We start from the raw sequence: 25,558 nt of genomic DNA on the forward strand, positions 1-25,558 counted from the left end.
ATGTCTAGGTTTCCTTTCAGTAAACTTAATAATAAAAATGATTCTTTATAATGAGTCATGAAAAAATGTGTTTCTTTGGAAAGCTGCAGGGAGCTCATGCTAATTGCCCCCCATCAATCACTATTTCCCTGAATCACTACACGGGAGCCAATAAGTGAAAAGTTAGCATGACTCCAAGAGACACACAAGACATCTTATTTGGGAAATAAAGCAAGTCAAATAAACCAGAATTCTCCTTTAATACCCTCTGTTGTTGTACTACATGACTTGGTGCTTTAGTTGATGACATTACTTACGTACATCATGTTTGGCCATGTGATCCACGTCACCAGTGGCCTTTATTTTGTTCAGTGATATTTACCATGTGGACTTTTCCTTCAACTCTGGTTTAGGGATAAAGTTGTTGCTGTACAGGTAAAAAGCAAACAAGCCAAAGTTCTGTGCATCAAAATGAAACATGAATTCTAATAATTGCCAGACAGTAATGCCTAAGTTGGCATTATTTTTGTTATTGTCAACAAATCCCATGAAAAGACCAAAAGTAACAATGATTCAGTCTGTCTCTGTACGCTCAGACCTGCCTTCACTGTTCGTGGCTGTCAGCCCCGAGGCCACCGTTTCCTTCTGACGAAAATATGCTGACTAGTTTAGGTAACTATAGCTTTTTAGAAATATTTCTCAAACACGAGGAAATGATACATTTGTTAGGGACTATTTTAAACAGCTGTCCGAGTATTCAGGTTGGTATATGTGTGATTCAGTGAAAATAAACAGTGTGCACATGGTAATAAAGGAACATGTCTTCTGGTGCAGCAGTGTGGCTGATTTATATGCTTTCAATAGTTTCTGACAACAATGGAGCTTGATGGCACAAAGGAGTAGAATACATCAAGCTTTGATACTCGCTTAGCACTCCTAAAAGGGAAACCTTCACTGCTGCTTTGGGTATTTTCATGAAATTAGTTGATTAACTGTGTTATGGTGATGCACATAGGAAGAATGGTGTATTCTCCACCAGGCATGATCAGGACAGGGCTGTAAACATGAAGGATATGCTGCTTTTAGAGCAGTGGAACCACTTCACTGATCACAAATCACCTGGTTTGGTGAATCTCGATAAAGCCCGAGAAGAGGGGAGATTATCATAACAACAACATAATGGGTGGGGCGGGCGTTTTACAAACTATCAGTGGACTTGCAGCACATGGGGACACACATCACCATTTTGCATTGAGGATCTGCACACAAAGGTAACATAATTGTGTACCTGAGACAATTTATATGTAGATGAAGAAAAATTTGTATGAGGCAGCTTTACACATAAATTCTGAGCATGATAAAGTTGTTGGCTGTACACGGACGCACTACACTGAAGATAACTATAATCTACGAAAGCATGCTCTCCCTGTTTTATTAGTGCTACAATACTTACTTAAAAATTCACTACTAATCAGCCTCAAGTCTAAAGCAATGAAGACTGCAGATTTGTTTTAAACAGGCAGACCATTTTTAAAAATGTGTATTTTGAACAAGCTTGAAATTGCTCATTTAATTATCCTGTGTCCGAAACTTATAGCGTCTTTGAGGTTGTTTTATGGCATTAGTCTAAAAACACTGTCAAGAGTTTGCTATTCCATAGACGTGCAGCCACACTGAAACTGCAAAAAAACAATCAATAATCTCAACTTTGTGGTGTTTGAAAAACAAGCATCACTGTTTAAAAGTTTCCCATCCACTCTGAAATTATGGCTGTTTTTTTCAGATTTTATTCACCCTGGTTGTGTTTTCAGCAATTTGGCAGCTTGGTGTGGATGGTGAAAAGCTTCACATCAGTTCAGACGGGATTTATTTCTCCAGGGGGAGGTAAGGTGACTTACCACTCATCAATGAGTCATCTTTCAGTTTTTAAAAATGACTCACATATGCTGAAAAGGAGCTAGTTTTGATTTCTTGACATATAATTTCTAGCCTGAGCAGAGTCCTTGTACATACTTTTACTTCAAAATTGCCTTTTCTACAGGAAAATCTTCCTCCATTCTGCAGCACAGAGCTACAGAAGGCAAACAGAATGGTCACATGTACTAACAAATATTTAGGTCTACCTGTGTGTTTTCCTGGCAAAATCACTTAGTTTCATCTGAGGTAAATGAGACATTAAAATGCATTGTTTATTCTTTACAAATAAATTTACAGTCTCACACCTGCCTGAGTTGCTGCATTACAGTGACTGTGTGGAGACTCGAGACTTCTCTGTGCACAGCTGCCCAAGCTAGTGTCTATTAATGCATGTAAGGCATTTAGGGAACATCTGTAATTTGTAGTTTCAGAAAGCAGCCTGGGTTACACTCATCTGCTACAAACTACAGGAATCTCTGTATGTCACTCACACTGCAACACCCACCTCCAAAAGTAACTTCTCAGCATGTGGGAAACACCGTTCTGCATTTATTGCAAAGAGTTGGACCAAAGCGTGTTTGGGAACAAATTATTTGCTGTCAGCATCGACATTCTGAAATGTTAAAAGAGCACAAAACTAGTCCTGTGCAGCAAACGAAAGCCCTGAGAAAGCAGAAATGATAATAAAAATTAACACTCCCTATAATACAGCAAACAAAAAGCTACCTTTTACTAACTTTACATCCCAACTTAAGAAAAAGAGCAAAACATTTATCTACATCTCCATTCTTGTTTACACACATAAACATGCTAACACTAACATATCAGCATATTTAAGGAAGAAATATGAAGGAAATTTGCAATGAAAAGCTACATACCGTCAGCTTGTGATGCCGGCTATAGGTGCTAATCCCTCTGAGCCCAGTTTGTAGCACGTGTTTAAAGTAGCAGAATTAGCCATTAGCACTTACTGATGTAATGTACCTTACAGGTGATTATCGCTGGACTCCTGTGATAGTGAAGGACCAAAGAGGCACCAAAATTCAACAGCCACCCTCATAAACACAAAGTTGGGGCTGACTGAGGCGTGGAGCATGTGTGGAAATTAATTTTGCCTCCCCTCCCACTCCACCGCTATCCTCTCCTCCATGCTTTCCCTGCATTTATTAACTTGAATAAGAGCAGCAGTAGAGTAATGAGCCCTCCTGACTGAGCGATCAAACTGGAGCATCCATAGTGGCCTGATCAATAACTGTCACCACAGACACCGGGGACCAAGCAGCTATTTCCCAGGGGCAGACATCTGGCACAAAAAGGCACCGTGTGTACTTGTGCATGCATGTATGTGTGTGTTTGCGCTACACAAATTAAGAGGGAGTGAAAAGAAATAGGATGCAGAAAGAAGTAGGAGGAGTGTGCATGTGTGTTGTATACAGTACAGTATGAGCTCCATCCTCACCCTTGGGTTGTTGGAAACTGCAGCTTATTAGGGCTAATTGGCTTCTTTAAGGATCTCCAGCTCATTAACTGGACACTTTCAGAAGCCTGAGCTCTTGCAGTGTCTGCTTGGCCATCATGGGAATGTGGGATGTATGCCCCATGTCTCAGGGTTATGATTAAGCTCTGACATTTCTCGTGCTCTGTGACTTTCATGTGAATTTTACTTCTATGAATTCATGTGTTTCAGCAGTTTTGCTCCGCAGCTGTGTTGCCGTTATAGCACATTTTTTGTTTTCATGATTTGGTGTTTCTAAATTTGAGATATTACCTCTTCGTTTTTATTGCTACCGGTCGATTCTGCCTTTCCCACGTGGGATTCAATGAACCTACACACATGTGCATGAGGGATTTACATGAAATATCACACGCTCTGTCTTTTCTGGCTGAAGCCTTCATGTTTACTGATCATGAAAAACAAGGGAGAGGAAGCCACGGGCTATTCAGCATATTAGAGATGCTAAATTATATCGACACACCACTGGTTTACAGTTCCACACAGTTTAGTTAGAAAATATTACATAAGCATAAATATGGTCTGTTTTACATTCAAGTTGAAATAGTAGTTTTCTGATTTGGTCCAGTAAATGTACACATTTGAAAAGCATTGTGCTTCATGCTTGCACCTGCCAGTGGGTAAGAGTGGGTGTATGATAATTCCACTGAAGGAGATCCTCTCTGCAAACTGGTGGGAAAACATGTGCACATGCTGATCAGTCACAACATTAGAACCACTTACCTAATATTGTGTAGGTCTCCCTTGAGGCATCAGAACAGCTCTGATTCACGGAGCAGTTCTGGTGCCTCAACTGCTCTGATTCATCGGGGCCTGGACTCTGAAGACGTCCTGTGGTTTCAGGCACCAAGACGTCAGCAGCAGATCTGGAAGTTGCAAGGGTGGGCCTCTATGGATCTGACTTGTTTTTCCAGCATATCCCACAGATGCTCAAATGGACTTAGACCTGGGGAATCTGGAGGCCTCGTCAACACCGTAAACTCTATTTCATTTTCCTAATGTGTGGCAGAGAGCATTATTCTGCTGAAAGAGGCCACCGCCATCAGGGACTACTGCTGCCCTGAACGGCTTTAAGTGCTACGCAACGACGTTTAGGTAGGTGGTACATGTCAAAGTAGCATCCACATTAACATCCACACACCCTGAGGTTTCCCAGCAGAGCATTACCCAGAGAATCACACTGCCTCTGTTGGTTCACCTTCTACGCATAGTGCATTCTGCTGCCATCTCTTCCCCTGGTAAATGCCAGACAGAGCCCTCCACATGATGCAAAACAATGTGATTTATCAGAGCGGGCCATCTTCCATGGTCCAGTTCTGATGCTCATGTAATCATTGCAGAATCTGTCGCTGGTGGACAAATTTCAGGAATGATGCTCTGAATGGTCTGCAGCTACACAGTCACTTACACAGCAAGCTTTAGTGCTTTCTATCAAAGCAACATTACAGGTTTACAGCAATTTGTGCTACAGCAGCTCTTCTGTAGGATCAGCCAGCCTTCACTCCACATGTGCATCAGTGAGTCTTGGGTAACCATGACCCAGTCTCCAGTTCACTAGCTGTCCTTCCTTGGACAAATTTTGAGATCCACTGTATACCGAGAACAAATCACAAGTCCTGCCGTTTTAAAGATACTCTGACTCGGTCATCTTAACATCACAGTTTGTCTCTCAGACGCTCACATTTCCCATTTTTCCTGCTTCCTAAACATCAACTTGAAGAACTGACTGCTCACTTGCTGCCTAATAGATCCCACCACTGACAGGAGCCACAATATAATCAGTGTTGTTCACTCCACCTATCAGTGCTTATAATGTTGTGGCCAATCAGTGTTTGACATTGACAGCTAGACAAAATGAGTTTAAAAAATACTGGCATATCAAATATCTGCAAATTCAATATGGTGCATCATGGCAAAACACTGTATTGTAACTGAGGTCCACAAAAACAGATTGTTCTGTTAGTGATTGATTTTTTTTGGATTGGAATAATCAACAGCTCCAGTGAATTCACAACATAAATATGGACTTTCTTCAGCATCATAAAACATGGGAACATGAACCTACTTAACCCAATGTGAGCTGCTGCACCGTCAGCACACCCACCAGTTGCTTGTTTCCAGTTTCTGACAAGAGTAGCAGCTCATGTTTGAAGCTATTGGTCAGCTGCAACAAAACAATGTCCGAAAGTTATCCCTTAAATAGTGACCAGAGTCTTTAACCTTAACTGCAGAGGGTAACATGATATAGCTTCTATTAGAGGGAAGCCTTTCCTTCATAACTTAATTTTAAATCCTTCTATTTAATGTAATATTTCAGTATTAAAACTTGCATAAAACAGCTTCTTTTTTCTTCATGTAAGTTATTCCGTTAGATTTTGAATAATGTTTTAAGGAAAGAATCAGACTTTAACCTGGCAATAGCCAGATTAATAATTGTGTAGTACTTGATAGTACTCCACAATATCAATCTGGGACCGCTCCATGTAAATCCGTTCGGAGGAAAGAGGCACGGATTGGACAATGCAACAGTATGGCCCGCCTCTGACAGGTTTGTTTTTAGCCAATCGCGGCGACCCTTTGAAGTTTCTTCACAACGAGCGGAGCCAATTGGTAGATTAAACTCTTAACAAAACCCGTAGGTAAAAAAGCACAAACATCTTTACCATCCAGAAATGCGCAAAGCGCCTCTCGTTGTTCTTCCTTCAAAGAAGTGATAGGAGATTCAGCTAAAACTGACTTAATAGCAGCATCTACACGATCGTTGTCCTCCGTTGCCATGTTTGTTTTGATCTACTGGCGCTTGGTGTTGTCGTCACACCCGGATATCCCGCCCATTATCCCGCCCCACACACGAATACTGCTGCGTGATTGGCCACGAACCAACTTGGTGCTGTACGAAAAGTGAATGCGGGAGCGGAGCAAGATGGTTTCTTGAGAGATTTGTGAACTCACAAATATCGCGAGAAATCAACTTGCTGGCAACGTTAATCAGACTTTAGAGAAACCAGGAACATAGTTTAACTTTCACAGCACAACATAAGTTTTACAACAAACAGATCATTACGTTGACTACAAATCTCTTTGCTGACTCAGGGGTGGTGATCAAAAATTCAGAACAGAACAAGCAGAGAACAACTGCAGTGTTTCCCCTACCATTATATTAGGGGGGCGCCCCGCCCCCCCAACGGCACCCCCCACCCCCCCAGAAGGTCAAGTTAAATTAAAATAATTGTTACTTTTTTACACGCAAACTTTAGTTTTCCTGCATAAAGGCCGCTCCACATGCTGTCCTTACAGCACTCGCTGCAGCACTCCAGTGTGTCTACTCCCCCCTCCCCCGTCTTGTAAACAGTCACACAGTCCCTACAGATCCCATCCAGACTTAAGGAGCCATATAAACGAAAATGTTTCTTCACTGTCATGCTAAAATAAACCACAGCATTTAGCCTCTAGTACAAAAACATATTTTGATTGTTTTATGCTCACTTTTTGGTCTATTCCACAACGTTATTCCTCTCTCCTACAACGTTGATTACAATTACATGCAAACTGGGAAATATGCAAATTGACGATGACGTCATTTAGCGACTTCTAGCGACTTTTAGGACAGCCAACAGCAACTTTCCTTACTGAGGAGTTGGCAACAGTGGTGATAATGGCAACACCAGCCGCCCCTCTGGCTCTTCAAGGAGTAGCACCCAGAGCAGCTCTGCCTCTCCCGGGCCAAGTGACAGCAGCCAAAGTTCTGCACGGCAAGCCCCCCCACCTGCCCCGCAGCAAAAGTCATCATCTCACCACCGCATGTCGGGCTTTGACCCAGCTTGGTTGTCAGAGGGGAAATATTCCCCCTGGCTGTACAAAACTGATATTGGTAAGTAATTAATGCTTAGAGCACACTATTGCGATATCAGGCCAATTTTATTTTAGTGTCGGGTGAGACAAGAGCAGACAAGCTCCGACAAAAAACCTAGCCAAAATCGGCCTGATATCGTGTTGTTAGCTCTAGGCATAAGCAAGTAATTAATAAAAATACATACATTACATAAATGTAGGTAGATAGATAGATAGATAGATAGATAGATAGATAGATAGATAGATAGATAGATAGATAGATAGATAGATAGATAGATAGATAGATAGATAATTACATTCATAGAATTATATTTAAGATAAGGTAAATCAATTAATTATTAAGTAAATAGATAGAATACAGTGCATAGATAATGAATACGAGATTGTTTCAATTTTCTTTTTTGGGTTTTGGTAGGAATGTTCTGTCGAATATGTCGACAGCACAAAACGGCAGTTGTGAGGGGAAACCAGACCCGCCCATTTATTGAGTCTCCCTGCCAGTCTTACAGAAAGGATAAACTTGATAAACACATGGCGTCTGACCATCACAAACTAGCCTGTCAGCGCCACTCAAGTTTGATAGCAGGTAAAATTGTTTATTTTATTATTTGATCAATATGTGTGGCTCTTCAATGCTGATGATGCATGTCATTTCAGGCAACACTGTCCTTGCTGCATTTGAGCCCACAGTTGTCCTGGAGCATGAGGCTGTGGTGGGGGCATTCAAGTGCCTGTACTGGCTCATAAAACATGAAATAGCCCACCACACAAACTACCCAGCCTTACTGCAACTGGCTAATATTTTGGGCTGCACTTATTTTGACAAGCTCAACATAAGTTTCTTTTGTACATGTTAGCATATTTTTTGTTTTCTTATGTCTTATGTGATCCCTATATTGACAATGAATTGAATTTTTCTTGCATAAATCTTGCATAAATCTTCATTAATACTGCATTTAATTGTCAAACGTTTTTGAATGTTAACCTTTCCAACATTTTTTTTAGATTGGAAAAAGCACTAACTATAGGTCACACAGAATAATTGACGAAATGCTGGAAATTCTTGCCGCGGTCATCGAGAAGCCAATATTGAGAGATATTTCTCAGTCACGTGCCATAGGCTTAGAGATTGATGAGACCACAGATGTCTCAGTGTGCAGACAATTAGACATCCATGTCAGGTAGGCTACTCAAAGTGTAACATTTAATTGACCAATATACAGATAATTGAAATGTATTAAATGTATCATATGGACATTATTACTGTAGATACTTGGACAACAAGGGGAAGGTCTTCTGCCAATTCCTGGATCTGATTTGCCTGACTGACGGGAAAGCAGACTCCATAGTGGCAGCAATAAGAAACATCGTTCAGATGAAGGGCATCCCCACACACTGCATCTTTGGCCTTGGAACCGATGGTGCTGCTGTAATGACAGGTGCCAAATCTTATTCTATCTTGTTCTGAACATAATTAAACTGTTTTGAATTTTTGGTTTCTTGTTAAATTATAATAAACAAATGTATTTAATAGGAAGACAAAATGGAGTTGCAAAGCAGCTATCAGATGAATGGCCATGGCTCTTAAGTGTCCACTGTGCTGTTCGTAGGCTAGCTCTAGCCTGTAAGGATGCATCTGAATCGGTGCCTTACATGGCTACATTTAGAGACCACTTGGAACAGCTGCACTTGTACTTCAGAAACAGTGCTAATCGCTCTTCTTCTCTGAAAGTCGCTGCAGAGGTTCTTGGTGTGTGTGAGCTGAAAGTGAAGGTAAGTTATTTCTAAATTGACATATGTGAATACTTTATTTGCATTTATATTAATTTTTTACCAGCTCTTTTTTCTGTCATTGACTAGCAAGTAAAGGACACACGATGGCTCTCCCAACATGAAGCAGTAAAAAACCTCATAAAAAATATAACTGCTGTTCTGGGTGCCTTAGCAGACGAAGTAGAGACCCGCAAATGTCCTACTGCTAAGGGACTCTATTCATTCCTTGCCACCTATCGCTTCATTGCTGCCCTTCTCCTGCAAGCTGATGTGCTCCCCCACCTGGCACGCCTCTCGAAACTCTTCCAAAAGGAGGATGTCATGTTCTTGGCAGTCAAAGAGCAGGTAACTTAAATAACTCAGCTCAGCTGCTATGTTTTATCTTCATGTTTATTTGGCAAAAACATAGGGTACCACAATTAATCTTTTCACATGAGTCAATGTGCTTATTTTCCCAGGTCCCTGTCACCCTGGCCTTAATAAAGGGCATAAAAGATTCTGGTGGGCATCAGCTTGGCTCCCACTTGAGCAAGCTCACCCAAAATTTGGATGACCCTTCTGGACTGGGAGCATTCTACATCACTGCGGAACAAGAAAGAGGAAGAAGAGGGGATGTTGCAGGAGACCGACAGCAGTACTGGCAACGATTTCAATCACAGGTATGATTATGTGGCTTTTGGCTGACATTATAGATATAAGTTCAATTTAGATGTTGCACAGTTTTATTTATACTAATACTTTCATTTTTCATTTGTTTGATCAGGTGATGGATCCATATTTGGATGGCCTCATTGGCCATCTTGAAAGGCGGTTCTGTGAAGTTGGAGTCATGGCTGCATTTGGGGTACTCGGTCCACAAGCAGCTACACTCCCTGATGACACTGCACACACTGAACTAAGGATACTGAAGGAGAAGTTTTGTCCCCGTGTTGATTTTGACACTGTCCTTGAAGAATGGGAATCCTTCAAGGAGCAAGTGGTCTCTGGTCCACTTAAGGTAACTTAAAAATGTGTTTTCACATGACATTATCAAGAACACTTTAGTGTGTTACTGATATCATGTTGATAACATTTTCAGAGCAAGACACAGTTGGCCATACTGTCTGAACTGTCCTCAAAATATGAGGAGTTTGGAGTACTGTACCCAACGATGAGCCTGCTGGCCTCCATTGCCCTGACAGTGCCGGTCAGCAGTGTAAACTGTGAGAGGGACTTCTCAACCCTGAACAGGGTAATAAAATACTTTTCACAATAGGATTTGCAGCTTAGTTATCACTATTTTAAGCAATCAGCTATCACTTTTAAAGCCTAACCGTTAATGTCTTTGCAGGTCAAGACAAACATCCGCAACAGGCTGCAAGGGGACCATCTAGCAGCATGTCTGCGGATCTCGATAAATGGGCCAGAAGTTTCGGACTTCCCATATCAAGAGGCACTGGAGATGTTCTTCCAGAAGCCCAGGAAGATTCACTGCAGTGACAAAAGCTGCACACTTTGTGGACAATAGTCCTGAAAACACCCTTATTGTTTCTTTCAGATTTGTTCATTTTTTGATCCAAATGTCATTTATTTATTATAATTTATTTTGTTACAGTTTTTTTCAGTATTATGTATATATGTTATATTGTAATTAAAACATATTATGACTCAAATTCCTTATTTCGAGTTTTTAGTGTTTAATATTTTTATTATGATTTTAACATGAGAAAAAAAAATATATATATATAACATAAAATAAAAATAAAAACCCACCCACTAAAAACATGCGTTTACAGTCACTCAGTTATGAAAACACTTAGAAACAAAAAAAAACTTTGAAATAAATAAACAATAAAAATAAAGTGCACACACAATTAGTTAGAAAAAAAATAAGATAAAAAAAAAAGGGGGAGTCAGTTTAGCCAGCGTAATTTATAAATCAAAGTCATTCTTGCACCTGAGTCGATGCTTGATCAAAATAAAGCAAAAAAGGCTTCCAGATCTTATAGAATTTCCTTTCAGAGCCCTTAAGAACACATCTAGTTTTCTCAAGCTTAAGGTGAAATAAAACATCCTTGATCCAGTGTGACACTGTGGGTGGGGCAGCATCCCTCCACTTCAAAAGTATCAAGCGTCTTGCCAAGAGGGTTGAAAAGGCAACAATCTGTTGACCACCAAGGGGCAAAATCAAACCCTCCACTTTAACCCCAAAAAGAAGTAAAAATGGGTGAGGAACCACAGTAATTCCAAATACAGCTGAAAAGGCCTCGCATACACCTCCCCAAAACTGTTGTATTTGGGAACAGAACCAAAACATGTGAATCAAAGTAGCCTCCGCTAATTTACAACGATCACAGATGGGGTCTACTGACGGGTAAATCTTCGACAATTTGGATTTGCTTAAGTGCACTTTATGTATTATTTTAAATTGAATCAGACAGTGTCTTGCACATATTGACGATGAGTGAATTTTTTTCAAAATATCTTCCCAATAAGATTCCGAAATATTGATTTGAAGATCCTGTTCCCACATCTGTTCTTATTTCGAGTTTTTGTACGACGGCGACAACGACCGACGCGAAAACAACAAAAATACATACATTACACCAAGGCACCAATCCTAGGGGAAACACTGAACTGAGTACGAAAGAACTTCATTGATACATCCACTTTGGGATGAAACTGCTTTAAATTTGACATCTTAGCTTTTCAGAGGTGAATAGTCCTAGTAGCTGCTTTATTTCTTAACAGGGTTTTTATTGTGAATCCCTTACAGCTAAATACTGTACTATTTCATCCTCAGTTCTCATCCCTGTACATATTGTAAATGTTATTGTTATTACTACTATTCTTATTATTATTTTATTTCTATTACTACGTTTATTGCTACGTAAGCTGCTGTAACAATATGAATTTCCCCTGGTGTGTGGAGAAATAAAGGATTTATCTTGTCTTACATGATTGTATTTTTGATTAGCCAGTATTTATTCAGGTTGATCATGTCTGCAGCCATATCGGAGAGTTAAGATTTAACAGACTCCTGGTTTTTATTTGAAAATATTCAGTATTTAAAACCCCAGGTGTCACAACAATTAAGCAGAACTTAAATCTTAAGGTACATTCCTATTTCTCTTCCAAGAATATATCCACCACTTCACCTCTGAACTACACCAATGCCCCACTTGAACAAGTACAACACCGTGCAACTTTAACTGCATAAACGAACACAACAGCAGCACAGGTTTAAACACCACTGGACTCCCTTTGAATTTGTGACTCGTCTTGCTCATTGACCTTTTTCTTGGGTAAACTAAAGGCCAACCACACCCACCAAAGTGGGTCAGTTTACACTGATGTGAAATGCATACTGCTTCCACACACAGCATCCGAGATACAGTGTACAGTAGAAAATGATCATGAAGAGAAAACAATTTTGAGCCCCACATACAGTTCTGAATCATTTAGCAAAAATGTACTGTTATTAGGGCTTTCTTTCTTGATTAATTGATAGGTTCATTTTTTATGACAAGTCAAAAATGGTGAAAAATATTGATCTGTGTTTCCCAAACCAAGAATGATATCAAATATCCTGTTTTGTCCACAACTCAGATATTAAGTTTACTGTCACAGAGGAGCAAAGAAAGCTGAACACATTTAAATTTAAGAAAGTAGAATCAAACAATTTTGAATTTCTTTCTTTAAAAAGTTCCTCAAACTTTTAATCTATTATCAAAATCACCTCAGGGAACACAGCTGAGTTTGGAAGTCAAAGCTCCAATTTCAAGAAAGTTCAAATTTGGATGGAATTGCCTCGGCTTTACGGATAGCGTTGACTCTCTCTTATGAGGTTATCGCCTTACTTCAAGGTTGTCCTCAGCTTGGCCCAGAGTCCTGCTGCTTTCATTTTTGCCATCTAATCAGGGACTGCAACTGCTGCAATTTGAAAACCAGCGGTACTTTAGGCCCAAAGGACCATGACTCAGAACCAGAACCCTCAGTTTCTGTCTTCATCCCTCTTTGATTTATTCTCTGCTCTGCCTGAAACTTGAGCCCTCATTCTCAGTTTTCTTTGCCAGATTTGCTCACTTGGCTGGTAAATTATTTGCACACTAAAAAAACTTGGACCCCACCACCCACATACACACTCAGACCTCCAGTGTTTTTTTCATGTCCCACTTTTTATCTCAAAGCAGTCATATTGTCATCTGCCTAGCAGACTTTGCATGCTTGTGTCCCGCGTGTTAAGCAGCCATCTGGGTCCAGACTGAATTAGTCCAATTTAAAAAAGAAAAACAACTCATCACATTCACAATGAAACTGCTACAATAGGAAAGCGCTCTTATCACACATCCCGTTGCAACGTTTTGAGAGAACATCGTGAGAAAAATAAAACATACTATTAAACTAAAATGTGGAGGGAAAATGGAGGATGTGGCTGGCAGCAGCACAGACAATTATGTTAAAGCGGTGTCTTTCAGCTACTGCTGGGAACAGTGGGGAGACGAGACAAGTGAAGGAAAAAGTGTCCAATCACTGCCATGCAGAGTGATGGGGGGGGCAATCAATGGAGCTGCATGGGAGAAATGACACAGATTTAAAGACTGCGAGACAAACCTAGTGAATAAAAACACGCACATCATGCAGCAGCACTCACAAGGCTGGTGTGTGGTTGGATAATGTGGCATAATGACCATGAAAACATGGTACAGTAACAAAAAGAACTCTCCTCTGGTAACAGTACAAAGGAAATAAAATATCAGCATTTCCATTGTCGTGTCGCTTCATTTCTAGCAGGTATTCAGCATTACTCCCTTTAATATCTGGAATATCTGTGAGTACTGCACTTAAACAACCCAGAGCACATCAGTGTTTTCACACAGTGAAATAACAGCTACGTCTTCTGGAAGAAATATCTGTGATTAATGTATGACCTGTTCAGACTCAAGGGCAATGCTGCGAGAAAGTGTCTGGACAGCGGAACAATGAGTGCTAACTTGTTGCTTCAGGGTTATCGTTCGTACCAGATGAACAATGTAGGACTTTGCCGACTTCAGGGACAACGCAGCAGGACAACTGAATCTTGCTGCCTGGATGAGTCAGTCACTTAATCTCACACTTTGTTCCCTGCAGACCTGAAGGACGGCTGCTGGGAATTCTTCCCATTGAGACACAAGATACAGGTGTTACTGTGGCTTGCACACAGCGCCCCACTTTCCAGAAACTGTGTGAACATAATGGCCTTTTAATTTTAATAGCAGCAACACATCCCAAAACTCATGGTTTTGTTCATATCAAGGGGGGGACGGACAAACACAGCCATGTTTGTCACTGTCAAGTGCTTTAAACAACTTTCCTCATTCATGTGAATACACAACAGCTTTGGAGCGGATCACTGCAACTTCAGATTTTGGGAATTACGAGAATGTGTGTGTTTAAAGCTCATATTTTTATTTCAAATGTAGGTTCTAGCATTAATACTGACGTTAGATATGATCAGGTTCCCCAATTTATAATATGTTATTGTCGTAGCTATATTATTACATTAGTTATGTTATTCTCCATATTTAGTGACACTATAGAGTCATTCCTTTAATATGTATTATAGACAATTAAAGTAGCTTTTTTTCATTTTTGTAAGGTTAATGCCAACATATGAACTATTCAAGTTAAATCCCACCATAAATAACCCCAATATTTACACTTGTTAGGTTACTTTCAAAATGCCAATCATAACCTTTTTATGAGAAGCGGTTTTGATGCAATGGTTTGGTCTTAAATGTTCAATATTTAAAAAATGACTTGACAGTTTTATCCAGTTATGGTGCATAATTAGGATTGTATTTGTTTAAAAATGTTTTAATCGTTTGTCTAAGTTGACATTTGTTTTATTGTAAACTACTTTGCAACTTTGTTTCTGAGAAGTGCTATAGAAATATTGAACATTTATTATCATTATTATATTATTCCACACCTTCCATTTGTTTGTCTGGGTAAAAAATTGGAGCATTTTAATGTGGATCCATACCACTTTCTTTCAATCACTAAGACAAGACAAGACATTGGCCTTGGTGGAGGTTTGTGCTCACCAAGTGCTCTTATAGTCACTTTAAGAAGCAACAGTAGGAGCCAAACTGTACTTCACACTATGATGGTTAAACTGTGCACTCAATCTGCAATGTACATGTGTTTCAAGCTCTGTGTGGCAATTCCTACAGATCATGGATCAAGTACAGGCAGTTACACCAACACCCATTAGTGACCAAGCTAAATGTCAGATATGTTTCTCCCCTCCAATAACCCATTACTGGATTAAAGTAAGTACATTACAAAGAACAACATACCAGCAGAGACACAGAGAGAATGCACATTTCAATGTGACTGTGATTTTACGTACGTGATACTTTCCTTGTCCTTATGACAGGGTTTAGTAGGATTATTGTTGGGTACATTACTACATTACTGTAGGAGCCAATATGGTTCCTATATGGTCCCCATGTGGACAAATTTGGGATTGAATTGTTAAATTTGCATTCATGCAGCTCCAGAAAAGCCAAAATTGTTTTTGAAAGGGCTTTAAATTAACTGGCTCAAAATGAAATTAATATAATTTTGGGCATTAATTTTAATTTGGATCCTTCACTTTTTATACTAGGTATAGCACCTGAAGAATGTATCAACAAAGACTTAATTTACTTGTTGAGAATTTTGCTTTTAATTGCAAAAAAACAATAACAGCATCCTGGCTGAAGCCACAGCCTCCTAGCATAACGGAATGGAGAGAAAGACTAAGGAATGTTTTGATTATGGAGAAAATTACAGCAAGGTTACAGGGGAAAACTGAAAGATTTTATGACAAATAATCAGTAATTCAAACTATCATGGACTCTAGGTACCTCTATATTTATTTATTTTTATTTATTTATCTTTTTTTCTTACTTATTGGTATTAGTTTTAAATACACTTGTTTAGATCAGGATGACCACGGAGGTCCATTATATAGGTGAAGTTACATAGATGTTGATACTTCTTTGGAAATATATAACCCTGACAACAATCATAATATGGGTACTGTGATGATGTTAACATGTTCAGTTAAGTATCTTTCTACAATTGATGGAATTAATGTTTTTTGTTATGCACAGGGGCAAATGAAACGACCTATAAGCAGGGCGAATTGAGAACTATAAGACGGACTTATAAAAAACTGAAATAAGGAAGAATGCCATGGAAAATGTAAAGACTGTCAAGTGTAGTCTGTATTATTATTGTGAAGTACGAAAGCATCTCCTAAATGTTGTTTTTTTTTTAATATATTTTTATATATAAATATGTGTTCAATAAAAAATTAAGTTCCAAAAAAAAGAAATTTGGTTGCTCATCTGATGGGTGCCCTGGTAGCTCATCAGGTTAAGCGGGCAGCCTGTAAATAGGGGCAATAGCACTGGCCATGGGTTTGAATCCAAGCTTGTTGAAGCCTGTCGATAAAGCCAAAAAATAACTTTTAAAAAATGGTTCATCTGATTCAGTGAACGCTGAATTGGTTTCTCTTATTTTGCTGCAGGATTTTCTACTCTACATGCTGGATTCATCAGCTGAAAAACAAACCACAAGTAACTCACTGAATGAACCCAGAAACTTAGACCTTCTTTTATAAATATCTTGGTGATAGAAGTATGACTAAATGAACTTTTAGAACAAAATCCTAACTGTCACAGATCAATGAATATGATATACGATTTTTACAACTAGCTGCATTTTTAAGATAATATTTTATCAGACTCAGACAAAATTAGCCATTACTTTTAGCTGTTTTAACTACTTATTTCTTTGGGGTATTTTATCTTTTGATGATTTTCCAGAGAAGAGAGTTTCCAGAAAATATTCCACAATCAAAAATGTTATGCACATCACCAATCCCTAAGTGACCCTTGACTCACACATGATCAAAGTATTTCCATGTAAAGGGAGGTATTTTTCCCAAGCAGATGTCATCTTCATAAAAACACACATCTCTTTTCAGCTCCGTGTTCTCCCATCCCAGCTTGAAGTGATAGATTAAAAAAAGTGGCATGCATTCCCAAGCATTCTTCTCTCTTCCTATTTGTTATTCATTGCCTTAATTCAAACTACAGTCTAAGCCTTTGGCCGAGCCTACGTACCATTTCAGCCATAACATCCAGAGGAGAAAAGCTCTCTCAAGGAGGAGGTTCCACAGATGCACCGAGGCTCCCTGAGTGGGGAGGAAAGAAGAGAGGGGAGAGATGTCTACAGGAAAACAAATCACTAGAGCTTTCTACAAACTTCTATGTTGAATACTATGAGCTTTAATATTTCATATTTACAGTGACAGGTACAGAGCTACAAAAACATCCCATGTAGTTGTGCTGCAATCTGCATGTGTTGCTCCATGCTGTAACATGTCAGGATACTGTTACGTACATGGAAATTGTTTGTCCCTTCTAAGATTTCTAAACTGAGTAATAGGGAGTGTTTGTTACATGCAAATCCCATTTATGATTATGCAACATGTGAAACACAAAGCATCAGCATTAATCACATCAGTCCGTCCACCTACAACAGTTTTTCTCCCCACTTCTGTCCCTGAAGAGAAAAACGCTGAGTGGAGGAGGGGTTATCTTTTCTAAATTTCTGCCACTGCTTTGTTTATTTTATGTACTCTGTAATGCTTCCTGCTGTGCGAGGAAACTCCCAATATTACGAGAAATTCTGCTCGTTTCATGAAGTGCCATCTTAACTGAAATGACAAAACAGTCTATGTCAGATCCATCTAATAATGCAGTTTCTAAGCTTCCAAAATTACACTTGGGAAAATACAGTTTTCAGACACAACCTGAAGCGCAATTATTTCCGTTGTCTGTCTGTTAACACACCGAGGTGCTGACCTAGAATTACAGCTGATACATAATAAATGAGCCTCCTGTACAATAACTGCATTCAAGATTTATGCTCAATAGAAGCTGATTACAGAGATCTTGCTGTTGATGCAACTGCCTGCGCGCACAGTCAAATCTCTCAGGATGGGAGGGAAGTGGACGAGGAGGGGGTAAAACAAACAAGTAAGCAGCTGAAGATCAAAGAGAGAATAAAAATCAGTAGTTCTGTTCTTTCCACAGTCAAACATCATCCGTCATATCTGCAGGCACTTCAACACAGTGTGTCTGTGGAACATAGAGGAAATAATGACTGAAAGGCTAAAGAGCAAAGCAGAGGTTTCCAAGCTGCATGAGCACACAGATGCGCAGTGTAATATTTAGACTGAACTCACATTATTCACTTTTTTAATATTTTTTAACAATTTGTCTGTAGATTTATTGTGAAATGGGGACAAGGCCACTCTCCCCAATTTACACTTAATCGTCCATATTGGCATGTTTTTAGAACTTTATTAGCATGTTTATTAAAAACCAAGAAATCAATTCTGTAATTTATAAAAATAGTCAAAGCCTTGACTTTGGATACTGGGTCGAAATTCCATCGGTAGAAGTTCCAGCTTGCCTTATTCCTGTCAGTTTACATTGCAAAAATTAAACTTAGAACTATTTTTTTTGTAATTTACTGTTACTTTACAGATGTTTCCTTTGTTAAATTTCAGATTCTCAAAGAATAAAATCACATGAAAAAAATCAAAATAATATCCTCATCTATTATCTCTATTTTAATTTATTCTATTAATACATTTGACTGTAAAATAATTATCTATTAACAGTCTTTTTTTTTTTAAATGACTAAAAAATGTAAATAATTTTTAACCTTTAATTTTACAGAATTCACCTGTTTAGTTAAATCACAAATCGTAATCTTGGTCTCAGGAAGATTCTATGAAGAATCTAATCTTCTTACATTTCAGTAGTGAGACCAGTGAACTCCAATCATAGCAAAGACTCTTGTACAGGAGAGAAATTTGTTTTTATTTGTTTAATTTTTTTAATTTTATTTAATTTATGGGAAAAAATACATGAAAAACCAAGTGGTTAAAAGATATACTGACCAAGCAACAAGCTGATTATTGCTGATCACAATTAAGCCTGTTCAACTCAAGTAGAATTTAAAAATTATTCATCATATAACCAGCACACCCACATTTTTACAGATCTGATCAGACAACAGATAACTTCAGTTTGATAGTCATGCATACATAAAACACCTCAAACAGGATTAAATGTTAACTGTATTTAAATATATGTTAATTGTTCAATTTCCACACCTCTGTGCTGTGAGGCTTTGACCAACAAAGTAGCACCTCATCAAACTGCATGCATTTTTTTACTAATTGCTGTTAAAACCTCTTGTCTTTTTAAATAATGCAAATGAGAGAGAATGGAAAAGTGATGCCATGGTAGCTTAAACTGAAAACAAGTAAAGTTGTGATGAGCAGAACACATGCAATAACCTCATGAACTGAACAGAAAACGAGCAGTGAAGGCATCCCAAGTGGCCCTGAGAAGTTGTTGTTTACCGTCTGAACGCTGTCGGTGTAAAACCCAGAGAGGACGGCTTCCCTCCTTTCTCTTCAGGGAAATGAAAAATAAACATGAGCACAGAGAACCCCCTTTAAAGTTAAATTTGATTCAGACTCTCAGACAGACTGCTGGACTTCTTCAGTCTTTGTGTTTCTTGAACCAAGTTTTTTATTAACTGTATATATCCAAGACATATTTAGTTATTTTTACAATCAGTTTAGCTTTTACTTTAGGTAAAGTTTTGCAAAAGGGGCATTTACAGGTTAGGGTTAGAGCTCATTATTGGTTTAGTTTACGCAGTTTAAGTTTTATGGTTATATTGTTCACGTTTAAGTTACATATGTTTAGGTAAACATCTTGACAATGTATGAAATTAGTGTTATTACTGTGATGTGCCATCCTGTGAACAAAAGTGTTTATATGGATTAATAAACCAAATAATAAAAGTACTAACCACCAATATTCAAAGAAGTACTAATTTTTGTAAAGGGAAGCTCCTGCAATTTTGTGTTTTACACCAGTGCTGTCACAGTCCACAGTTAATGTATTATTTTCACAAAAAAAGGTTATAAAGCTGTGTGATGCTTAATGTTTTTTTAGGGTCTATTGCTGCGATGGCACTCGTCACCCCTCCGACCGAGAAAACAACCAGAGTTTTGGCGTTGGCATCTGCATGAGTACATGTCAATCTAAAGCTATAGCCCACTACTTTTGTAGCATAAACAAAGGCAACCAGCAAATGAACTGATAATGTGAAAAACCGATGTGAGAAAAAGAACGGGCTCAAACTCCAGTCTCCCGATTGAAAGCTCTGTTTTCCACCATCACTCATCCAACCTCCTAATGCAGAGTTTGCTTCTGTTTCAAAGTGCAAAACAAAATAAAGTTGCAGTTCACATGTCATTAACACAGGCCAATAGACAAGAACAGGTCCATAAACGTAGACATCTCACAATTTTACTGATTTTAAAATGTTTTCTGCATTGGACCAGAGTAGTTATTACACATAACGGTGTGAGACTGCATTATATACACTGTGCTGTAGACTAGCATAAAGTTTAACTGTAGTAAGTAAACAGAAAGACTAAAATTGTTCCATATGTGACCTTTTCTTTTCAGTGCCCCTCCGACCAGTATGGGTCACTAATGTACTAGCCATCGTGTTCGAAAACAGTACTTTTCTTCTTCACTGACTCACACAGTTTCCCCTTTTTCGGTGCACAAAACTATGCATTTAGCTGTTACCCTGTTCCAAACATGAGGGAGTCTATCGCTAATTTTAATGAAATTAAAAAAACAAAAGGAAAGAGGAGAGGACTGGTGAAGAGGGAGTGGTCCTGATGATAAACATACCTAATGAGAGTGCAGGTCCCGGTAGATAGATACCAGCTGAAGAAAAAAGAAGTACAATGCTCAATCACAGCAGCTAATGTAGTTCTAGGTCTACAGAATTTAATAGACATTAAACGCAATCATGATTTTTGCTTCCCACAATTAAACAATCATGGTCAACTGCAATACTGAACATTCAAAATGCTTCTCTCATGTAGATAAAGTCACTAGGCTCAAAGTCATTTTTGGTTGCATATCTGCCTGAGTTGCGGTGCCACCAGCTGAGAAAATTTGTAGCACTGAAAAAGTTGTTCTGGAACCCTGAAAACTTTGGAATAGGAGGCTGTGACATCCTTCTAGTGGATTCAAACTTTTCTAACTCGCTCCTTTCTTAACTTTCTCTATGCGAAAACACAATGAATGACTTTCAGAAGACACCATCTGAAAATACACACTATTATCTCCAAATGTAAACCATATCACGTTTCCCCCCTCTCGATGATAGCAGCCTTTTTACTGCGTTCTTTGAGTGTTAGTGTTCGGATTAGGCATAAACACATTTGATTTCTCAAGTGGTCTGACAACAAGTTGTTCAAAACATTCTTCTCCAATACTAACAAACCCTTTGGACTTGATAGGCGTATCTACATTCACATCCACAAAATCTCCTGAATGCAGAGTTTCCATTTAAAGTATGCAATATGTTCTCAGACTTGATGAAACTTTTCCAGAGGCACTTAAGACAGTTGGCTTTAAAGCAGCCAAAATGTCTGGGAAACCAAAGAGTTCCATCTACTTGCAAATCTCTGCTGTATCTCGATTTTTGAAAACACAAGCGACGCAAAAACCAGCAAAACCCGGCGGCTTAATTAAAAGTCGATCTGTTATCTACTGCAGAAACACCACAGCAGTAATTTCCTTATCACTAAATCTGAAGTTAATGTAAAATGTAGATTGCAGACAACTGCAAAACAAAAGCATCATCTTGAAGCTGCTCAGTCTTACTACTGAATCACCAGCTCCTCAGGAGGGCACCAAATGGGCTTCCCAGTAACAGAGCTCATGATATAGTAGGTAACCATGGCGACTGCATACCCATTGCACTGCTTCAGAGCATTTTGCGTGGGGACGTATTTATAATCAAACTAGGATTTCATGGTTTTGTGACCTCGCTGTCCTGTGTGGCAGCCTGAAGCTCTGCGATTGGTCAATCTGGAGGAGAAAATAAAGCACATGGGGAATGCATCTAGAGACAGGACCAAGTGAAATGCATATGACCAGCTAGCAGGGTGCACTGAAAGCAGCAGGAAAACAAAGCAAATACACTGCTTTACATGAACAAATTATAGTAAACAGTTACATTTATAGCAGGAAAAGGGGTTAAAGCACTGTTGGTCGAACACGCCGCACAATAATATCCCCCTTGTTGCATAACTCCACTCAAAAAATGAATGAAATATTCATCTTGATGTTGCACATGCAGAAAAGCTGCAGTTATGCCTCAAAATAAACTGAAATTTTTCACAGGGAATCTGAAAAATGTATGTATTGCCATTATTTCAAAATTAAGAACATCAGCAGAAGACAACCAACAACCACAACCAAATTTGCATTCAGTGTTAAACCGTTGGTGTCTGGTGCTGAGCAGCAAATTATATTAGCATCATCACATGCCCAATCAAGAGAAATGCAATGAATAAGAAAAAATATTTACAGTTACAAGTGGCATGCATTCACACCATTTGTCCCAGCCTCATCTGAACAAAAAGAAACAGAAATTAAACTTCAGCTTCTTAAAGGTATGTCTCTTTAAGGTAATGCTCTCTCTTTGTTTACCATAAGCATGTTTGAGATGAATTATTTAATTTCTTTTTGTGGGCATGGGCTGCTTAATGTTCTCTTGTTTATCTTTACAGTGTAACCTAAGAAAGAGGAATTGTAGCGTGTATCAATTCTAATATTTATTCTAATATTTATTTATCAAGAGTCATATCATCATTTGCAATATTGAACATCGTTATCTCATATCTAAGATTTTCCTCATATTGTGCAGGCATGTGCCGAGTGAGATTACCACCGTTTGTTTGCTAAAAACAGCTGCCTGCAGTCACTGGAGATAAGACTGATAAGAGGTGACACATAACCATCATAAATGTTGTGTAAAACCAAAACTATCAGCTACAAGAGACAAAAAATAATAACAATAATAATACTCGAGAGATTTAAGGCAAGTTGCAGAGTTGGATGTGTGCTAGCATTAATTTTTATACTACAATTACTGTAGTAAAAAATAACAGTAAACTCCTCCTCCAAGAGCAATCAAGCCTTTCTGAAACAAGCCTATTAGTACAACTTGTTCTTTACATCATGATTGTGTTGATTAGTGGACAGAATAGTGAACAGAGTATGTGGTTCAATCACACAGTTGCAAAACTATTGCACATCAACCGAGCATCAGGAGACCACGTTACCGTGCTATCAAATTCAGGATCGGTGTTGCACAATTTTTTGTGACCACTAGTAGGTGTACATTTGCAAATTCCTGCATGATCATGTGGAGAATCATTCCTGGTGACATTGTGGGTCTGCGGCTACCATCAAGAAACAGCAGTTTTCACATGGGAAGAACCGCAGTCTTCAAAATTGGAAAAGCGGCATCAAACCAGGACCAAAAGAAGCATGGTCATTGTTTTCTTCAATATTCACATAGTTGTGCACCATGAATTGGTCCCCCAGGGTTGGACTGGCAAGGCGGTGCTTTGATTATGCACAAGTTTGGGGCCACAGCAACACATAAAACATCTCCACCTGCCCTACTTGCTAGATTTGGCTCCTTGTGACTTCTTCCTCTTAACCAAAATAACATTTATGTCACCATTTTGACACAGTAGATGCGATCCATACCCATGATGCTTGACATGTTTTCATAACAGGACTTCCAGCAGCTGTTCAAAGCGTTGCAGCAGTGCTAGGAGCTCTGTATCGCTGCACAAGGAGACTATTTCGACAGGGATGACGGGCAAATTTAAATCAGGTATTGCGTTTGGTTTTTGTAGCCACAGTCTTTGATCACACCTTCTACTGCAGCTTTGTTAACTATGCAACGAACAAATCTTCAAATACCGGAACAAAAAGTTGGTACTTTGACATTAGCTATTCATATACAAATACAGATTAGTTAAGATATGTTGACATGTTTTAATGGAATCACTTCACCACTAGTACGAAGACAAAAATGATTACAAGTTTTTCCAAGAACACACGACAAAGCCTAACTGAATCTTATCCATGCATGGTCATGGAAAGAATTATTAGACCGATCGTATTTTCTTCAATTTCTTGTTCATTTTAATTCCTGGTACAACTGAAGGTATATTTGTTTGGACAAATAACAACAGAAACAGCTCATAAGAGTTTCATTTAAGAGCTGATATCTGGCCATTTTCCATGGTTTTCTTGATAACCAAAATCACTTCAGTTCTTACATCAATAGCTTTGACATCATGCTGCCAAAAACAGCTTTTAGGTATTCCATGTTTTCTTTGTCTGTTTTTGTCACATGATCCACACATGAGTTAGTACTTGACTGTATAACCATTGTTTTTGAAGACTGCAGCCATGCATCTTGGCATGCTCTCCATCAGCTCCTGACATTGTTCTGGTGTCACAGCATCCCATTCCTTTTGCACAAATTCAAACTAATTTGCTTTGTTCTGGGGCTTGCAGTTCTCCATTTTGCGTTTGATGATTTTCTACAGGTTTTCAGTTGGATTTAGATCTGGTGATTGAGCAGGTCAAGGCATGGTTTCAAGGTTCTGGTTCTCCATCCAGGCTTTAAACTGACCTTTCCGTGTGGCAAGGGGCATTGTCTTGATGGAAAATCCAGTCGTTCGAGGCAGGAAAGAGTTTTCCAGCTGATGGAAGAAGACTGTTTTCAAGACCAGCCCTGTACATGACCTGGTTCATTCGCCCTTCACACAATTGCATTTGCCCTGTTCTGCCCATACTGAGACAACCCCAGATCGCCACTGATCCACCCCCATGTTTTACTGTAGGGGCAAGACAGTTTGGTCTGTAGGTTTCTCCAGGCTTCCTCCTAACCAGTAAGTTGGCTTGAGTGAACATCAACTGAAAATTGGATTCATCACTGAAGAGAACCTTATCCCAATCATCAAGTCCACTCCTTGTGATCCCTAGCAAAGAGTAACGCTCTTTCCTCTGTCTTTCGTCGATGAAGGGCTTCTTCTGCGCCCTGTGTGACTTCTGATCAGCTTCAAGAAGTCAGTTTCAAACTGTTCTTGCTGAACAAGTCACATTTCTTGACAGTGCCTACTCATTTTTAAGGTCCCCGAAGGTCTGATGACGATTCCTGACACAGGAACGGATGAGTGTCAGTCATTTCATGGGGTAGAAAGATGTTTCCTGCTGCGACCAGCAAGCAATTTGGTAGAACCATGTTGGACTTGTTTTTTCTTGGTGTAATGAATGGCTGTCTTGAGATCTTTAGTTTTTCACTACCCGTCTCTCACTCCAGCAGTGTCAAGATGGCTGCCTTTGTAGTTTCACATAATTCTTAATGTTTTAGGCATTATGTGAGAGCATTATGTGTAAGCAGGAAACCACTGTATGCCTTTGTATGGAGAGTGCCACGTATGACATGAAACATCCCCTTATACACCCTGGGAAAGCAATTAAGCGTAAGCATGTCAAACAGGACACAAAGTAATATGGA

General features: G+C 39.0%; 1 protein-coding gene across 1 annotated transcript in view; it reads right to left on the minus strand.

Annotated features, from left to right (window-relative positions):
- LOC110958200 (SH3 and multiple ankyrin repeat domains protein 2) overlaps window positions 1-25,558 on the minus strand; it is a 329,760-nt gene that overhangs the window by 292,065 nt on the left and 12,137 nt on the right. Inside the window, 1 exon segment of the mRNA XM_051937780.1 lies at window positions 17,173-17,243. Coding sequence (XP_051793740.1) covers window positions 17,173-17,184 — 12 coding nt within the window. The 5' untranslated portion in view covers window positions 17,185-17,243.

Source organism: Acanthochromis polyacanthus, chromosome 2 (genome assembly GCF_021347895.1).
Source record: "Acanthochromis polyacanthus isolate Apoly-LR-REF ecotype Palm Island chromosome 2, KAUST_Apoly_ChrSc, whole genome shotgun sequence".
Taxonomy (NCBI): Eukaryota; Metazoa; Chordata; class Actinopteri; family Pomacentridae; genus Acanthochromis; species Acanthochromis polyacanthus.